Genomic DNA, 16,925 nt, shown 5'->3' with positions numbered 1-16,925 from the left:
CTTTTTCTTGGGTTCACCCCCTAGGGTGAACCTTTAGGTTCACCAACCAATAGGAAGTTGTCATTTTAAATCTAGTATCTTTTAATTAAGGAAACAAAATAACTTGCCAAATTATATTATGCTTTTAAAATAAATAAAAAGATTAAATAAATAAAAATAACAATAGTTCTAAAAAATATTATTTTAAAAAAATATTTATTTATAAGATTTAGAGTTTAGTGTTTAAGATTTATAGTTTAGAATTTATCCAAATGTTTATTATTTTTCCAAGGGTTAGAGTTTACCCAAGGGTTTAGGGTTTACCCAAGGGTTTAGGGTTTAGAATTAGAGTTTAGGGTTTAGTATTTTGTTGACAACATGTTTAGGGTTTACCCAAGGGTTTAGAGTTTACCCAAGGGTTTAGGGTTTAGGATTAGAGTTTAGGGTTTAGTATTAGAATTTAGGGTTTAGTTGACAACATTAATTTTTTAATTCGTTTTTATATACTATTTTTATTTATTTTTAAATTTTATTTTGAAAAGATAATATAATTTGACAAGTTATTTGTTTCCTTAATTAAAAGATAATAAATCTAAAATGACAATTTTCTATTGGTTGGTGAACCTAAAGGTTCACCCTAAGGAGTGAACCCAAGAATAACTCTTTAGATATATATGAATCATTAACGTAGGTAAAATTGGAAATATGGTCCACGACGGTTTGTTTTGTATCTATACCAAAACCAATGATCTTAAGTTTAACCTTGTCAATCCTGCTACTAATAGCCGCCGCATACTCCCAGATCCCACCTCTACCCTCGATGAAGGTACTTAAATATTAACTCAATCTCTATACTTTCAATTACTCAAAAACCATTTTATATAACCTTTTTTGTTTATATAAATTTGGTTTGCTTTTGTAGTTTATGGGCAATCGATGTATTCGTTGCTAGGGATCGGAAGAGAGAATGGTGTGATTCCAAAGTATAAGCTTTTATGGTTTTTCCAGTGTGATGACAAATTGGTGAATGAATCTACTAGGTGCAAGGTTTTGTCTCTTGACTCTAATAGTTGGAGATACGTAGATCCACCCAACTGTCGAATTTACTGTGACCAACCTATAATTCACTTGGATGGAGTGCTCTATTGCTTCAGCTTCAACAGCGAAGAGATGGGTTACCGCCAACCGTGCATCTGTAATCTACTAGCTTTTGATCTTCACACAGAGACGTTTCATAAATATTCTACTCAGGATTTGGAGTCTAGAGACTGCCAAGAATTAAGCATGTGTATTCTTAATCATCGTCCATGCATCTTCAAGAAACGTCTTGGTAATAACGACCTTCTCTTCAAAATTTGGGGTCTAGACATAAACAAGAGTTCATGGGAAGTGTTGTATTCCATAGAATTTTCGTGTTTTCCGCCAGAATTCTACGATAGGTTCATCATTCCGGTGGCAACAATCAACGATCATGTTATCTTCTCAAACTCTTGTCATGACATATGGGTATTCTACGGTTCCAAAACCCATATTTTTCATTACAAATTTACTGCTAGTAAATACCATATGTCTTTTTTTGAGACACTAGTCTCTGTTTACCAATAAGTTTGATTGTATTGTATTTTTATGTGTTGATGCTTTAATAGAGAAATATTTTTTTATAAGTAACTTATCTTGATGAGTATCTGACAGCCATTTTTTTTTTTTTTTTTTTTTTTTTTTTTTTTGCTAAATGAAAGACAGCCATGTTGATCCTTCCTATCTCTCAGAATATATTCACTGCTCATTCTCGAGTTCAGACAAGAATCAGCCTCAGCATACAAGATCATGGTCATATTATGGCACAATACACACAAAAAGAGCTGATAACCCTAACTAAAGGTAGGTGGTCCAGCTAGCGATGGAGGGGAAGAGAAGAAGAAGCGTAAACATTCCACATGACATAGTAGAAGAGATTCTGGTGGGTATAGTGTGGTTCGTGGGCAAGGAGGAGCTATCATATCAGTATCCTTGACCAGATCTGAGTCTGGAATCTTAGAGAGCTACCAAACTTAGCAAGAGCTGTATGTGTCCCCGAAATAAAATCACAAAAATAGTCTTTTGTCATACCTGAAGAATATACCATATTGAAACAAGCAAGTACTGCGTAACGAGCTAAATACGCCTCCTATAATCCAACTTGAATCGAAAGAAGTCAAATCAAGGTAAAGCGAAAGGGTAGGTTCTGAAGATGTAAAAGAAGCAGAAGAGAGAAGTTTCGGGCCTTTGTATAGCACTATAACTAGAGCACCAGATATAGATACTATTGTGCCAATGACTTTAGCCTGAGTAGCAGAGCTCTTTAACACTATCCGTGTAATCCTTCACGAGTCACCAAAGGAAGCACAAACACTTAACGTTAACACTATCAGACTTTATCTGTGTACAATACTTTCCCTAGAGAGAATCCAAAGAGAACAAGGTGGAACCTGAATAGTAGCTATTATCATTATATCTTACAAGAATAAATTGATCATACATGTCTAAGGGCATGGCCAACAGTAAAAGACTCAAATTGAGTATCTAAACCATAGATTATTTTATTTGTTCACTTTATCAACTGATTAATATTTTAATCTAAACTATATTTTGACCCGCCCGACCAAGTGAGTATTTATTTTATGTTTTTAGTTTTTTTTTAATATTAAATGATGTATTTGTAATACTTAAATATAAATTTAAATTGAAACAAATAATCTTTACAGTTATGATAAAAATTAAAAATAAAATTTCAATAAAATATTATGATTTAAATTTTAAATTTTCTAATTAAAATAATATAGAGGGGAGTCATAAATTTTTTTAATTCAAAAATCTTAGCATCCCATAAAAAAAAATTATAAATACATAAAATATATAAACATATTTGGAACTATAATTTCTATTAAAATAAATTTGTTAAAAAAAAAATCTTGTATTATTTTTGTTTATTTTTAGAGTTTGACTCGTGACTGTATAAATATTTTCTTTCACTTTAGTTTTTTGTGTACTAGTGGTATACTCTATATATATATATATTAAATTAAAATTTATTACATAATTGTTAATATAACATTTTAAAACATAACAATTTTATTTATTACTTTAAAATAATTATATTTTGTGACTTAATCATCTATTACATCACAGTGTATCATATAAACACATCTTATATTTATAACTAATTGAATTTATATTATGAAAGCATTATGCTAAAAATATATAAATAAATTGTTTTACATTTTATTTATATATTATATAATTTGATTATGATGTGTGATTTTTTAGTTTATTATTTGTTACTAATAAATATTAAAAATATTTAATATGTTAATACAAAATATATTAGAAAATCTATTTTGGTTAAAATTTTATTAAGGAAATCTATAATTTAAATTAGGAAAAGATATTAAATGTTTAAATCTGTTATTTAAATTAGGAAAAAAACAACCATACTTAAATATAGCTTAATTTAATATCACAGTGGCATGGCAATGTAATTCTAATGGAAAACTAAAGGTTAATATAATTTTGTACTCTCCTTTCATTGTAATCAAATAGTAAGTTTCAGATTTTTCGGCCTAAATTTTAGTTTCTTACGCGATTATTGATTCTTTGACCTAAAATATTTTTAAAAATGAGATCAGCTCAATCAATAAACAAATTATGTAATTAACAAACAAAAAATTGCTTAAGAGCCAAAAATATTAATTTGATCAAGAATATAAATTTTAATTTTCTATACAATATTTCTTAAATAGTTTTCATAAAAATTTCACCATGCACAATGATTTATTTTAAGGGCCAAATATTTATTTTCCATAGAATATAAATTTTATTTTTTATATGTTGTATTTTTAATTTTCAAAACAAGTATAAATTACTAAAACTGTTAAAAGTCTCACATGGTCAAAGTTTAATTTTTTTTCTATAATAAGATACAATGATTATAAAACCATATGAATAAATAATTTTATTTTAATTGGTGTTTATGTATATATATATATATATTTCATATCCTCTAAATTAAACTATACATCATATGAAAATACATACTTATATTTGATATTTGAATAGAACTATATTAAAATGTTAATATTTTAATTTCAAAAAAATTATTTTATTAAATGATTATAAATTATTGAAACCACTAAACATCTCACATTAAAATAAAATTGTTGGCGTAAAATTTTGTTTCACAAATAAGCAAATAATTATAAAATCATATGAGTAGAAACCTTATTTAATAAATATCCATGTTAAACGTATACTATATATTTATGTTAATACCATTTAAATTTAATTATATATAATATATGATATATAAAATTTATTGTTTTGATTTATTTACCCTAAAATGATTAAGAATAAACAAGAACGATCGTTTGATTTATATGTGCACGCTAATTTATTACATAATAGTAACTAATTTCTTAGTTATTTAATATATAATTATTATTTTATTATTTCATAATATGCAGAAAACAATAATTAGTAAATATAAATTATTTATTTTGCACTAGGCGCATATCTTAACCTAAGTATATATCTCTTTAATAATTTTAAATATTAAACATTTTATAAATCTCATGCCAAAACAAAAGAACGAAATAACACTACAAGAAAACACGCAGATTCTGAGGGAAATACCGAGGGAAAATGAGTTCCTCGAAAATTTCTGACAAAATATCGAGGAAATATCGAGGAAACCAAGAAATGGGGTTTCCTCGAAATTTCCTCACTATTTTTTGAGGAAATTTCGAGGAAGACCAACTTCCTCGGTAATTTTCGAGGGAATACCGAGGAAACCAGGGTCGTCGGAAACAATCGACGGATATTTCTAATATTTCGACGACATCTTGTAGCCGTTAGAGAGCCGTTGGGAGAGCCGTTGGGGATTTAAACTATTTCGAGGAAATTTCGAGGAGATGGCTGTTTCCCTCGAAATTTCCTCGAAATTTCCTCAGTATGCCGGGACAATTTCATCTATAAATACAGCCACCCCTCTTCCTCTTCATTCACTCCATTTCTTTTCTTCTTCTCTCCTAGTCTCACGAATTTGATTCCAAAAAAACATGTCTTCTTCAAATTATTTTCGTTCTTGGATGGATCGTCCTCATTTGGATCCGGACACGAGATTGCTTACGGAAGAATACAATCAAGGTATAATCGAGTTCATGAGGGTAGCTCGCCAACAACCGGAAGCAGAAACAGGTAAGTTAAGATGTCCTTGCTCTAATTGTAAAAATAGAAAAGTTATTAAAGAGTGGGATGTTTGGACTCATCTATTATTGAGTGGGTTTACACGAAGTTACAAAATTTGGTATCATCATGGGGAAACTGATTATGAACTTGGTAGTACTAGTGAACCTCAGCCGGCGGTTAGATTAGAAGAATCAATTAGGGCGGATGTAGATTATGGTGTAGGTACTGAGCAGATGATAAATGATCATTTTAGAGGGGAAGATTTACCCAATGCAGAAGCTAGGAGATTTTATGAAATGTTGGATGCTGGAAAGCAACCATTGTACGAAGGTTGCAGAGATGGTCATTCAGCTTTATCATCTGCTATGAGACTGATGGGCATTAAAACAGATTATAACTTGGCTGAAGACTGTGTGGATGCGATAGCTAATTTTGTTAAAGGTATTCTACCTGAGGATAATGTAGCTCCAGGTTCATACTACGAGGTTCAAAAACTCGTAGCTGGGGTTGGTTTATCTTATCAGGTAATAGATGTATGCAGCGATAACTGCATGATTTATTGGAGGGCGGATGATCAGCGGACTACATGCAAATTTTGTGGAAAGCCTCGTTATAAAGATACGAGTGGAAGAGTTCCAGTGCCATATAAAAGGATGTGGTATTTGCCTTTGACGGAAAGGTTGCAGAGGTTGTATCTTTCAGAACGCACAGCGCAACGAATGAGATGGCATGCGGAGCACTCAACAGATGGTGAGATTAGACATCCTTCAGATGCAAAAGCGTGGAAACATTTCCAATCAAAGTATCCCGACTTTGCGTATGAGAGAAGAAATGTCTACCTTGGATTATGTACTGATGGTTTCAGCCCGTATGAGAAGAGTGGAAGACAATATTCTCTATGGCCAGTCATTGTTACACCATACAACTTACCCCCAAACTTGTGCTTGCGACGAGAGTTTTTGTTTCTCTCCATTCTCGTTCCCGGACCAGAGCATCCTAAGAGATCACTTGATGTGTTTCTTCAGTTTATTTATCACATATTTATACTCATATATATGTGCTATTAATAGGTGTCTGCTGGTTTGGCCAGAGGTGAAACATTTGACGATTGGATACGCGAGATGGTGGTTGGACCAAACTATGTTGTGAAGTCATATCCGAGATTTTGTACTCGAGGATATGCATTCACAACTGAAAAGACGAAACGTTCGCGTACGACCTATGATGCTGGCGTTTGTTCTGCATCGGGAGATGATGTATACTACGGACACATACATGAGATTTTGGAAATCAAGTATTTAGGCCTGCTTGGATTGCGCTGTACTGTTTTCTATTGTGATTGGCACGACATCACTCCAGATCGAGGTGTGAGAACAGATGCATTTGGTGTTACATCAGTTAATTCGAGACGAAAGCTGCAATATTATGATCCTTTCATTCTTGCTTCTCAGGCCGATCAGGTAAGTTATTGGTCATCATGTGTAATAATTTAAACTTGTACTAAAAAATTTAAAAATGTTACAGGTTTGTTATATCAAGTACCCCCGGATAAGAAACAGAGATGATCCATGGGTTACTGTTACCAGACTCAACCCGAGAGGCCGAGTTCAGGGGAGTTCTGAGCTGGAAGACCCACTACAACCAATCACATCCAGTAACTTAAGTGCAGCAGAAGATGTAGCAGGAGTTGGCCTTGTAGTAGATTTCACCGACTTCACAGAGGAAGCCGTCGTTCATGCACAGGATGAACCAGTTATTGGAGAGTTTCACCAAGATCCAGATTCAGATTCATCTGCTGATGATGAGTCGGAATCAGAGTAGTTTTTTTTTTTTTTTTTTTTACTAATTTCGAGGAAATTTTGAGGGAAGCTAGGGTTTCCTCGAAATTTCCTCGGAATTACCCTTAACGGTTTAGGGGTTTGATAAAAATCACCTAGATCCTCGAAATTTCCTCGAAATATTCCGAGGAAATTTCGACGACCAAAATAATTTTAGGGGTTTGATTTAAAACACCTTTTTTCGTCGAAATACCCTCGAAATATTTCGAGGAAATTTCGAGGGAATACAAATTTTTTGGCTTTCCTCGAAATTCCGTCGAAATATTTCGAGGGAATTTCGAGGACCTGGCCAATTTTTGGTAGTTCCTCGAAATTCCCTCACAATATTTCGACGGAATTTCGAGGAACAGGGAGTTTTAAACCGAAAACAACGTTTTACGGATTGAATAACACGTATATAACCTTCATTAAGTGTCTTAGGCAGATTATAAAGTCCAACTTTAGGGTTTTAACCCGAAAACAATGTTTTGCGGATTGAGACGAAAACCACACAACATAAGATAAACACTTATACGTTTTAATAAACGTTAAAGGAAATACTTACAATAATTTTTGTAATTGTGTTATTTCATTATTTATGATCATCTATACAAAGAAACCTCATTATTATGAATTACATTTGTATAAGAAATGACATAGGGAAAAAAATCAATGTTTTCAAAACCCCAAACCCTATTTCCTCGAAATTTCCTCACAATATTGTGAGGAAATTTCGAGGAATGTTTTCCTCGGACTGTTTTTCATTAACCAGGAAACCCTAGCCGCCAACAAGAGAATTTCGAGGAAATTTCGACGACCCCGTTAAAAAATTTCGAGGAAATTTCGACGGACCATGTCCGTCGGACCCCTCATAAATTAGGTTTTCATTCTTTTCTTCCCCATTTCTCTCCTTCTCGATTTTCCTCTCTTCCTCACCGCCTCCTTCTCTTCTCCTCTCTCTTCCTCGCGGCTCCTGTCCTTCTCCTCTCCTCTCTTCTCTCTTCCTCGACGGATCTCCTCTCCTCTCCTCTCCTCTCTTCCTCTCGGCCTCCTTCCTCCCCTCTCTTCCTCTCCTCTCTTCCCATGTAAGTTCATATCTCTTCTCTTCCTCTCTTTATAGATCTCGAAATTTAGGTTGTTAGATAGAAAATTCTAGGATTGAATGGAATATTTAGGATTTGCATGTTTGGATTGTTGTTTGGATTGTTGGTATATTTTTTTTTTGATTTATTTTGTGTTTTTGATTTTTTAAAACGTTTTTTTGATTTTTTAAAACGTTTTTTTGATTTTAAAACTATTTTTTGAATTTTTAAAACGTTTTTTTTGATTTTTAAAACGTTTTTTTGATTTTTAAAACGTTTTTTTTGATTTTAAAACTATTTTTTGAATTTTTAAAACGTTTTTTTGATTTTTAAAACGTTTTTTTTGATTTTTAAAACGTTTTTTGATTTTTAAAACTATTTTATATATTAAAACTATTTTTATATATTAAAACTATTTTTTTATTTATTAAACTATTTTTAATATATTAAAACTATTTTTAATATATTAAAACTATTTTTTGTAATTATTAAACTATTTTAATATTTAAAACTATTTTTATATATTAAATCTATTTTTAATATATCAAAACTATTTTTTGTAATTATTAAACAATTTTAATATATTAACAAATTAAATAAATAATTGTATATATTAAATAAAATTTATTTATATAAAGGTCTCAAGAGGAACATACCCGCTCTCGACAGCGTCGTGGTCGTGGTGGTTCGGGGAGCGGCTCCATTTCGGGTTCCGCATCGCCGTACAGCTCCTACCAGACATCTCCTTCTCCATTTCCCTCTCATTCTCCTCCCGCTCCCGGTGTGGCACCCACTCCTGCTCCTGCTCATGCTCCTGCTCATCCGGCACTTCTGAGAGTTGCGGAGTTTGTTCGACAGCCGGGTCGTGACCATCTTCCATATCTCACTCAGTATCCATGGGGACAGGGTCAGACATGGTAATTAAACCTATTTTTTTTTCATTAAAATTTGATTCATTTAAAATATTTAATTCTAAAATAATTAATTCTTTTTATTAGGTTTGACCGATCCGGGAACGGGATCAGCGGATGGATCAACAGTATGATGTACTCGTCCCTCGACCATGGACATCCGACTTTCACCGACTTCCCTCTCGAGAAGTAGCATATGTGGTTTCAACAGTTTGCGGTAAGTTTTCTATTTTTTACTTATTTTTTACTTTTTTTTCATCTTTAATATTAATTTTCTACTAATTGTGTTTTATTTTCAGCAACAATTCAACTGGAATGCCGATGATACGTTGTTTATCTATTACCACTTCGTCCATAAAGTTATGGACAACTATGGGAAGTAGATGCACTCGTGGAAGAAGAAGTGGGAAATAAACAAGGTCCGTTTTTATTTATGATACAATTTTTTTATTTTTTAAAATATTTTTTTATTTATTTAACAATTTTTTTTTAAAGGTTCCAAAGGCGATGGACCCGACGGTCTGGCGGGAGTTGAGTGAGCATTGGAGTAAGAACGAAGTCAGAGCAACTTCTTCCACCAACTCCACCAACCGCAAGAGCGACCGTAAGGGGAAGGGCATGTACGTCCATAACTTGGGTGCTCAGTCTTTAGCCAGTCTGGGAGATCGCTTGGTAAGCTTGTCGGTTTTTATTATATTATTTAAGATTCTAATATTTTTTTGTGCATTTCTTTTAATTACTAATGTTTGTTTAATTTATGTTTTTTTCAAGGCGCAAGAAAATGAGGGGGAGCCGGTTGATCATCTCCGCCTAATAAAGACGGCGTATACCAACAAGAAGACCGGCGAGATTGATGATGGTGTTGTGAGGGATGTGGTCACCCTCATCGACAGTCAGATGGAACAGGAAGTGTCTCAGCTTCAAACCGAGGATGACGATTCGACGAGATCGACCGGCTTGCCTCGGGTTCGGATCAACCAAATCGTTGAAGCGGTAAGTTCATTTTTTAAAGTTCAATCCATTTTTATATTATTTAAATTTTTATATTATTTAAATTTACACTTTCTTTTTCAGTCGGTTCCAAAGAAGAAGGGCCGTTTGTTCGGTTTGGCTCGTCGGTCTCCCTCGGTTCCGTCTGCTTCTACACCACCATCGTCCTATGTTGATCAAGAAGTCCTTCTGAGCCAGATGAGGGACAAGGATGCTCGCATAACTGCGCTGGAGTCCATGGTGGCGAGTCAAGAGGCGGGCTGGGAGGCACAGAGGAAGCTGAACGAGCAAATGATGGCGATGATGAGGAGCATGAACCCGAACGCCAACGTCGACTTCCCGAACATGCCAGACCCGGACTTCCAAACCCCGTAGTTTAATTTATTTCAAAAACTCTAAATGTTTTCTTTTCGTTTGTATGACTTTGAATTTTAAATAATATGTTTTTAATTTAAATTTTAATTTTATATTTACGAATTTAAATTTTAAAAATATTATTTTTTAAAAAAATATTTTTTTAAAAAAATTTAATTTTCGGAATATTCCGTGGAACAGATGTCCTCAGTATATACCGAGGGAAGTGTTCCTCGGTATATTCCGAGGGAGGGTTCCTCGAAAATTTTCGCAGCCCTCGAAAATTTTCGAGGAACCTGTCCCTCGGAAAATTTCGACGAACGGCTTTCCTCGAAAATTTTCGAGGGCTGCTTTCCTCGAAATTTTCCGAGGGACATGTTCCTCGAAAATTTTCGTAGGTCTTTTCCCTCGGTATAATCCTCGGTATATACCGAGGGAATTGTTCCTCAATATATTCCGAGGACCTCTTCGACGAAGGGCAGTCCTCTAAATTTCCTCGGAATTATGTTTCCTCGAAATTCCGTCACAAAATTTCGAGGAAATTTCGACGGAAAATGAAATTTCGACGAGTTTTTTTCGAGGGACATTTTCCTCGGTATTTCGTCGGAATAAGCGTATTCCGACGAAATACCGAGGAAAAAGCCCCTCGATATCGGCGTGTTTTCTTGTAGTGTAAGAATAAACTCACAAAATCAATAGTAATAACTAAAATGAAAAAGAAACACAAAAAAACAAAAATATTGAAGATATATAGGATTGGCACATGAACATAAAATTCTCATAATCTTAACTAAACTTTAAATTTCTAAATCCACAATTTTTACACTTTTTGAGTATTATAAAACCTTTAGTTGTCAATAACGCTGGGCTTGTGCGGAGCTCCACCCCTTGTTTTTCATAAATAAAAGGCCACATCTCTTTATTCAACAGAACAAGAGAAAAAGCATCAATTCTTATATACTTTTTCATATATTTCATCTTTCTTTTAGCTTTCAAGATTCAAGCAACGGATTCACGAAGCTATATTGTTGAGAGTTATGCTATTCTCTAGTCCACTATTCGATATCCACATTTTGAACCAATGTTTTGCGATGATATACCAATATGCATGAACATATGTATACATCATACATGAGGTTTGCAGTATATATATTTTTTAAATAAAATTACAAAGAAAATCATTAAATTCAATAACCAGTTGATTATTTTAACACATATTAGAGCAACCCCATTGGTAAAATCTCTCAACTTGGGATTCTCACACAAATAAAATCAATATGTTAATGTTATTGAATTTTTGAATTTATGTTTAAATGTTTTGGGGAAGTTCATCTATTTAAAAACAAACATGTAGCATGTGAGTTTCTAGTGAGTAAAAACATGTTTAAGAAACTATGATGCATTTTTCCGTTGGAGTTGCTCTTATATAGTGATGATAAATAATATTGCGTGCGTGAATACTGTAGAGCATGTGCAGAAATGTTAACTTAGTAAAGTTATGGGGATGATGAGCTAAGCGAACGAACGCTTCGCTAAGTCTGTGAGCATGATTATGAGGAGAAGGTGGTGGAATCACCAACAAAAGAAGAAGAAGAAGAAGGCTACTTAGAAAAAGATTGCTTGGACAGGAAGAAAAGATGCTCGAGATGAACGTGCATGTAGAAAAGCAACAAAAATAATAGTCAACTAATCGTTGAATTATATTTTAACTCATTTATTTTATAAATGAATCAAGCAATCGATCACGTGAATTACAACATGTAACTAAATTTGAGAAGAAGATCAGTTGGTTCATGTGGCTTTAAGGTTTGATGTTAAATTTGTGTTAAGCAAATAAAAAACTAAATTTGATAAATTCAACGTTCATTACTATTTTAACCATAATAGCTCATTTATTTTATAAATGAGTTATGAGTCAAGCCCACCTAGTTACTAACTAACTAGTTTGGGTAATTAGTGGGGTGATTCGTGTAAAACTCAGCCCATGTGGATATGAATTAGTTTAACCTAAATATAAGTAGAGTTGCGATAGAAAGAAACGTAACCCTAACTAAAGGTAGGTGGTCTAGCTAGCGATGGAGGGGAAGAGAAGAAGAGGCGTAAACATTCCACGTGATATAGTAGAAGAAATTCTGGTGAAGGTACCTGTGAAGTCTCTGGTGAGATTCAAAGTAGTGTCGAAAGAATGGAGAAGAAGCATAGAATCAACGTGTTTCATAGAGAAACACATAAGGTATCAGAAATCTCTAGGAGGAGCGACGATTCTTTCAACAGGAAGAAGAAGACGAAATAGTCTCGTTCTAGAAAAGCTGTTGATCACGCCTTGCAGTGGAAGCATACAGAATTGTCCATATCTACCCATCAAACCTTTTCGACCTACTTATGATTTCAAAGTCTCAGAGCCTTGCGACGGTTTGTTTTGTATCTATACCAAAACCAATGATCTTAAGTTTAACCTTGTCAATCCTGCTACTAATAGCCGCCGCATACTCCCTGATCCCACCTCTACCCTCGATGAAGGTACTTAAATATTAACTCAATCTCTATACTTTCAATTACTCAAAAACCCTTTTATATAACCTTTTTTGTTTATATAAATTTGGTTTGCTTTTGTAGTTTATGGGCAATCGATGTATTCGTTGCTAGGGATCGGAAGAGAGAATGGTGTGATTCCAAAGTATAAGCTATTATGGTTTTTCCAGTGTAATGACAAATTGGTGAATGAATTTACTAGGTGCAAGGTTTTGTCTCTTGACTCTAATAGTTGGAGATACGTAGATCCACCCAACTGTCGAATTTACTGTGACCAACCTATAATTCACTTGGATGGAGTGCTCTATTGCTTCAGCTTCAACCGCGAAGAGATGGGTTACGGCCAACCGTGCATCTGTAAACTACTAGCTTTTGATCTTCACACAGAGACGTTTCATAGTTTTTCTACTCAGGATTTGGAGTCTAGAGACTGCCGTGAATTAAGCATGTGTATTCTTAATCATCGTCCATGCATCTTCAAGAAACGTCTTGGTAATAACGACCTTCTCTTCAAAATTTGGGGTCTAGACATAAACAAGAGTTCATGGGAAGAAAACGCTCTCACGCGACTCCATAGGGAGCGAGACATAAACAAGACATAAACAAGAGTTCATGGGGATGATAATGTCATTTGTTGAAAGAAAAAAAACGCTCTCACGCGACTCAATAGGCGAATAGGGTTTCCTTTCTTGCCGCCGCCGACGGAGCAGCCTCACGCTCTCCGGCGAGAACTCTCTCTCCCCTACTCCTCTCTGTCTCTCCATGGCGATCTCTGCTTCATCCCCGGTGCTTCCCCCTCCTCCCGTTCCGCCAGATTTACTGTTCCTCCACCCTTCTCCAGATCCCGTTGTCTACTCTCTTCTTCCGCTCCTTTCTGTTGAAGGCGAGCAAGCTCCTCTGGTTTCTCCTCTCGGAGCAGAGGCTCGTGCTTTGTCTCCGGCTTCGGTTCTGACGGCGGTTCCGTCTTCGCTGAAATCCTCTTCGTGGGTCAATAAAGCTAAATCGGTTTTTCAACCTTTGGTTAAAGTGGCCTCTCCTTCCGTTTCAGTCGATGGGATTCCGTCTATTCAGGCTCCGGATTCAATTACTCTTGTTTCCTCTACCACTTGGAAGGATCATTTGGTAGCCTTTTTCCATGGTCGTCCTCCCTCTCCAGCTAAGGTCTTCTCAGATTTAAACCCTATCTGGGGGAAGAATGGGAACATCTTGGTGAAGCTTCATTCCAAGCGTTCGTACCTGATCTTCATTCCTTGCCCAATCATGCGCCAGTGGGCACTTGACATTGGTTTCTGGCATTCGGGGAATTGTTCTTTCACAGCATTGCTTTGGCATCCTTCGATTAGCCTCTCTGATATGAAGCTTTTACACACGCCAGTTTGGGTTCTCTTTAAAAAGGTTCCAGTAGAGCTATGGTCTCTTTTGGGTTTCAGCACTATGGCTTCTGCAGTGGGATTTCCGGTTCATTCCGAGTACCCTGATATTAAGCCATATACCAATGGAGTTGTCAAGCTTCGTGTGGTCATAGAGTTGGAGAAGCCACGGCCATCTGTAGTTCGTGTGACAGACAAACTAGGGAACTCTGTTAACCTTCCAGTTGAATTTCAGAAAATTCCTCCCAAATGCAGTGCGTGTGGGGACTTTGGACATCTTCGTTTACGATGCCTGCAGCCTCTAAAGAAGCCTTCACATGCGTCTAAGGATTTCCCTGCTTTTACGGGTGTTATGACTGTTGATCCAGAGGCAGCTTCTGCTTCTTCTTCGACCCCATCCTCCCCTGTAGCTGCTCACTCTCCCCCTTCAGACGGGACCATACGGCAGAAGACTCTTGTCTCTCCTTCCGTGTCTCCTAAAAAAGTGCTAGTACGTGCTCCTGCGTCTCCAGCTGATCCTTGTTCTCAGGGCAAGAAAAAGGTATCTAGAGCGAAGAGTTTGCCTCCAAATCTATATTTGGGATCAGATTACTCGGCGTCGTCTGATTGGCACTATGTTGCAAAGCGATCTGAAGTTGCGCAAGGAAATGAGGTTTCTTCGCCTGGAGAAGAGAGAAATGCTCTGGTTACGGATGATAAGTTTGCGGAAGAAGAGGAATTAGTTGCAGCGGCTCAAGCCATTCTTCGTGACCGGCTTGCTGCAATCAATTCTGACCCCCAGAAAACTCTACTATTAATTCCAGAAAACATGCGAGAAGGAAGCTGCGTCAGAAAATATATCTGCTGACCAGTGGTTCTGATAGTGGGAACTCCATCTCTGTGGCTTCCATTTCTAAGGGTACAGTTGATAATTTTGGTTTAGCTTCCGATGAACAAAGGCGCTCGCGTCCTGTTCATTCTAAGGAAGCCTAGTGCGCAGCACTGCCCCTTTTTGTCTCTCAATGAAGAGTTTTTTTTGGAATGTGCGGGGCCTCAACGGCAGGGATAGACAATCTCTAGTTATTGATTGGATTAGGCGTAACCGGCCTCTTCTAGGCGGTTTTTTGGAAACACATGTGCAGCAGGAAAATTTACTTGGCGTTATGAACTCTGTAGTTCCTGGTTGGAGGTTTGAAGGGAATCACTCTTTGGAAGCTAATAACGGACGCATAGTGGTGGCCTGGGATCCATTATTGTCAGTAATAATCTTTTACTCCTCCCCTCAGCTGGTTCTTTGTGGAGTCTTTAATCCTCAGACTCAACAGTCTTTTTCCGTAGCATTCATTTATGCTCGTAATCTTCGAGAATAAAGACTGGAATTGTGGGACAAGATCAGAGAGTTGGCTCATTCCAGAAACCTTCATGATACTCCTTGGATTCTCCTTGGAGATTTCAATCAAGTTTTATCTTCTGACGAGGTTTTCTCTAGCTCTCCGTCGGAGCTTTGTCCCCGGGGAATACAAGAGTTCGCAGATTGTCTTGAGGAAAGCGAGATTTTTGATTTGGCCTTCAGAGGTTGCTTCTTCACATGGTATAACAAGAGCGATTCGAACCCTAAATCCAGGAAGATTGATAGGGCCTTAGTGAATGAAGCTTGGGTGGAGCGCTACCCTGACTCTTATGCCTTCTTTGATACTCCGGGTTCGTCTGATCATTCGCCTTGCCTCGTTCATTTAGCAAACCAATTATCTCCGAGGAAGTGTCGGTTTATCTACTTTGATATGTTCTCAACTCATCCGAAATTTCATCGCCTCTTGGAGGATGCTTGGACGGCGGCTACTCTGTTAGTCTCTCCCTTGGATTCTCCCATGACTGCTCTATACAAGAAGCTTCGTGCTGCTAAGATGTGTTGCAAATCGATTAATAGGAGTAGTTTCAGCAATATCCAGCTCAGAGCAAAAGAAGCTCGTCAGGCCTTGGATCAGGTTCAGTTGAGAGTATTGTCTGATCCATCTACTCAGCTTTTTGAAGATGAATCTGCAGCTAGGAAATCTTGGATGTTCTTTGCTGCAGCTGAGGAATCCTTCCTGCATCAAAAATCTCGGGTTCGATGGCTTACTGTTGGTGATTCTAATACAGGAGTTTTTCACAAAGCGGTCAGGTCAAATCTTTCGAAGAATGTCATTCACTACTTGCTAGACCAGTTGGGAAACAAGATCTTTGACTCTGCTACTTTGAAGACAATGGCTTCTCAATTCTATGAAGATCTTCTTGGCACTGCGAACGCTAACATTGCTCCATATTCGGTAGAAGAGATCAGAAATATCCACCCATTCCGGTGTTCTGACTCACTTGCAGCTCAGCTTACAGCTCTTCCTTCGGAAGTAGAAATCAGAGAGACCGTGTTTGCTTTGCCTAAGAATAAAGCTTCAGGCCCCGACGGGTTCTCTGTGGAGTTTTTTGTTTCTTCTTGCGAGCTGGTTGGCAACGACCTCGTGGAAGCAGTTCGTAACTTCTTTTCAATCCTTGTCTGTCTAGGCAGGTGAATGCCACGGTCATATCTCTTTTGCCTAAGGTTCCAGGTGCAGCAAACCTCTCGGAGTTTCGGCCTATCTCACTGTGCAATACCGTTTATAAGGTCATTGCAAAGATTATTGGCACTCGCCTAAAGAAGATAACTCCATTGGT

General features: G+C 36.3%; 4 protein-coding genes across 4 annotated transcripts; 3 read left to right on the top strand and 1 right to left on the bottom strand.

Annotated features, from left to right (window-relative positions):
• The first annotated feature begins 684 nt into the window (after nt 1–684).
• LOC130494948 (putative F-box/kelch-repeat protein At1g12870) lies at nt 685–2,372 on the top strand. The gene is made up of 3 exons (XM_056985805.1): nt 685–805; nt 902–1,485; nt 1,723–2,372. Exons 1-3 carry the CDS (start codon nt 685–687, stop codon nt 1,729–1,731), a joined length of 714 nt encoding a protein of 237 aa, XP_056841785.1. The 3' UTR covers nt 1,732–2,372.
• Nucleotides 2,373–6,255: 3,883 nt separating this feature from the next.
• Nucleotides 6,256–7,126, top strand: LOC130512927 (uncharacterized). The gene is made up of 2 exons (XM_057011427.1): nt 6,256–6,662; nt 6,727–7,126. Exons 1-2 carry the CDS (start codon nt 6,324–6,326, stop codon nt 7,021–7,023), a joined length of 636 nt encoding a protein of 211 aa, XP_056867407.1. The 5' UTR covers nt 6,256–6,323; the 3' UTR covers nt 7,024–7,126.
• Nucleotides 7,127–7,797: 671 nt separating this feature from the next.
• Nucleotides 7,798–8,981, bottom strand: LOC130512928 (uncharacterized). Its single transcript, XM_057011428.1, has 2 exons — nt 8,758–8,981; nt 7,798–8,131 (listed from the first exon to the last, which is right to left on the bottom strand). The coding sequence occupies exons 1-2, from the start codon at nt 8,979–8,981 to the stop codon at nt 7,798–7,800; spliced, it is 558 nt and encodes a 185-aa protein (XP_056867408.1).
• Nucleotides 8,982–12,381: 3,400 nt separating this feature from the next.
• Nucleotides 12,382–13,602, top strand: LOC130512552 (putative F-box protein At2g02030). Its single transcript, XM_057010649.1, has 2 exons — nt 12,382–12,876; nt 12,973–13,602. The coding sequence occupies exons 1-2, from the start codon at nt 12,432–12,434 to the stop codon at nt 13,488–13,490; spliced, it is 963 nt and encodes a 320-aa protein (XP_056866629.1). The 5' UTR covers nt 12,382–12,431; the 3' UTR covers nt 13,491–13,602.
• The last annotated feature ends 3,323 nt before the right edge of the window (nt 13,603–16,925 follow it).

This window comes from Raphanus sativus, chromosome 5 (genome assembly GCF_000801105.2).
Source record: "Raphanus sativus cultivar WK10039 chromosome 5, ASM80110v3, whole genome shotgun sequence".
Classification (NCBI taxonomy): Eukaryota; Viridiplantae; Streptophyta; class Magnoliopsida; order Brassicales; family Brassicaceae; genus Raphanus; species Raphanus sativus.
This window is presented reverse-complemented; position numbering and strand designations above follow the sequence as displayed.

Excerpts from the sequence above, each read along its gene's own strand:
- LOC130494948 (XM_056985805.1), top strand. The coding sequence starts at position 685 with ATGGTCCACGACGGTTTGTTTTGTATCTATACCAAAACCAATGATCTT. Across the intron at positions 806-901 it reads CACCTCTACCCTCGATGAAG|TTTATGGGCAATCGATGTAT; the intron begins GTACTTAAATAT and ends TTGCTTTTGTAG.
- LOC130512927 (XM_057011427.1), top strand. The coding sequence starts at position 6,324 with ATGGTGGTTGGACCAAACTATGTTGTGAAGTCATATCCGAGATTTTGT. Across the intron at positions 6,663-6,726 it reads TTGCTTCTCAGGCCGATCAG|GTTTGTTATATCAAGTACCC; the intron begins GTAAGTTATTGG and ends AAAATGTTACAG.
- LOC130512928 (XM_057011428.1), bottom strand. The coding sequence starts at position 8,981 with ATGGAAGATGGTCACGACCCGGCTGTCGAACAAACTCCGCAACTCTCA. Across the intron at positions 8,132-8,757 it reads CACGACGCTGTCGAGAGCGG|AGAGGAAGAGAAGAGATATG; the intron begins GTATGTTCCTCT and ends AGATCTATAAAG.
- LOC130512552 (XM_057010649.1), top strand. The coding sequence starts at position 12,432 with ATGGAGGGGAAGAGAAGAAGAGGCGTAAACATTCCACGTGATATAGTA. Across the intron at positions 12,877-12,972 it reads CACCTCTACCCTCGATGAAG|TTTATGGGCAATCGATGTAT; the intron begins GTACTTAAATAT and ends TTGCTTTTGTAG.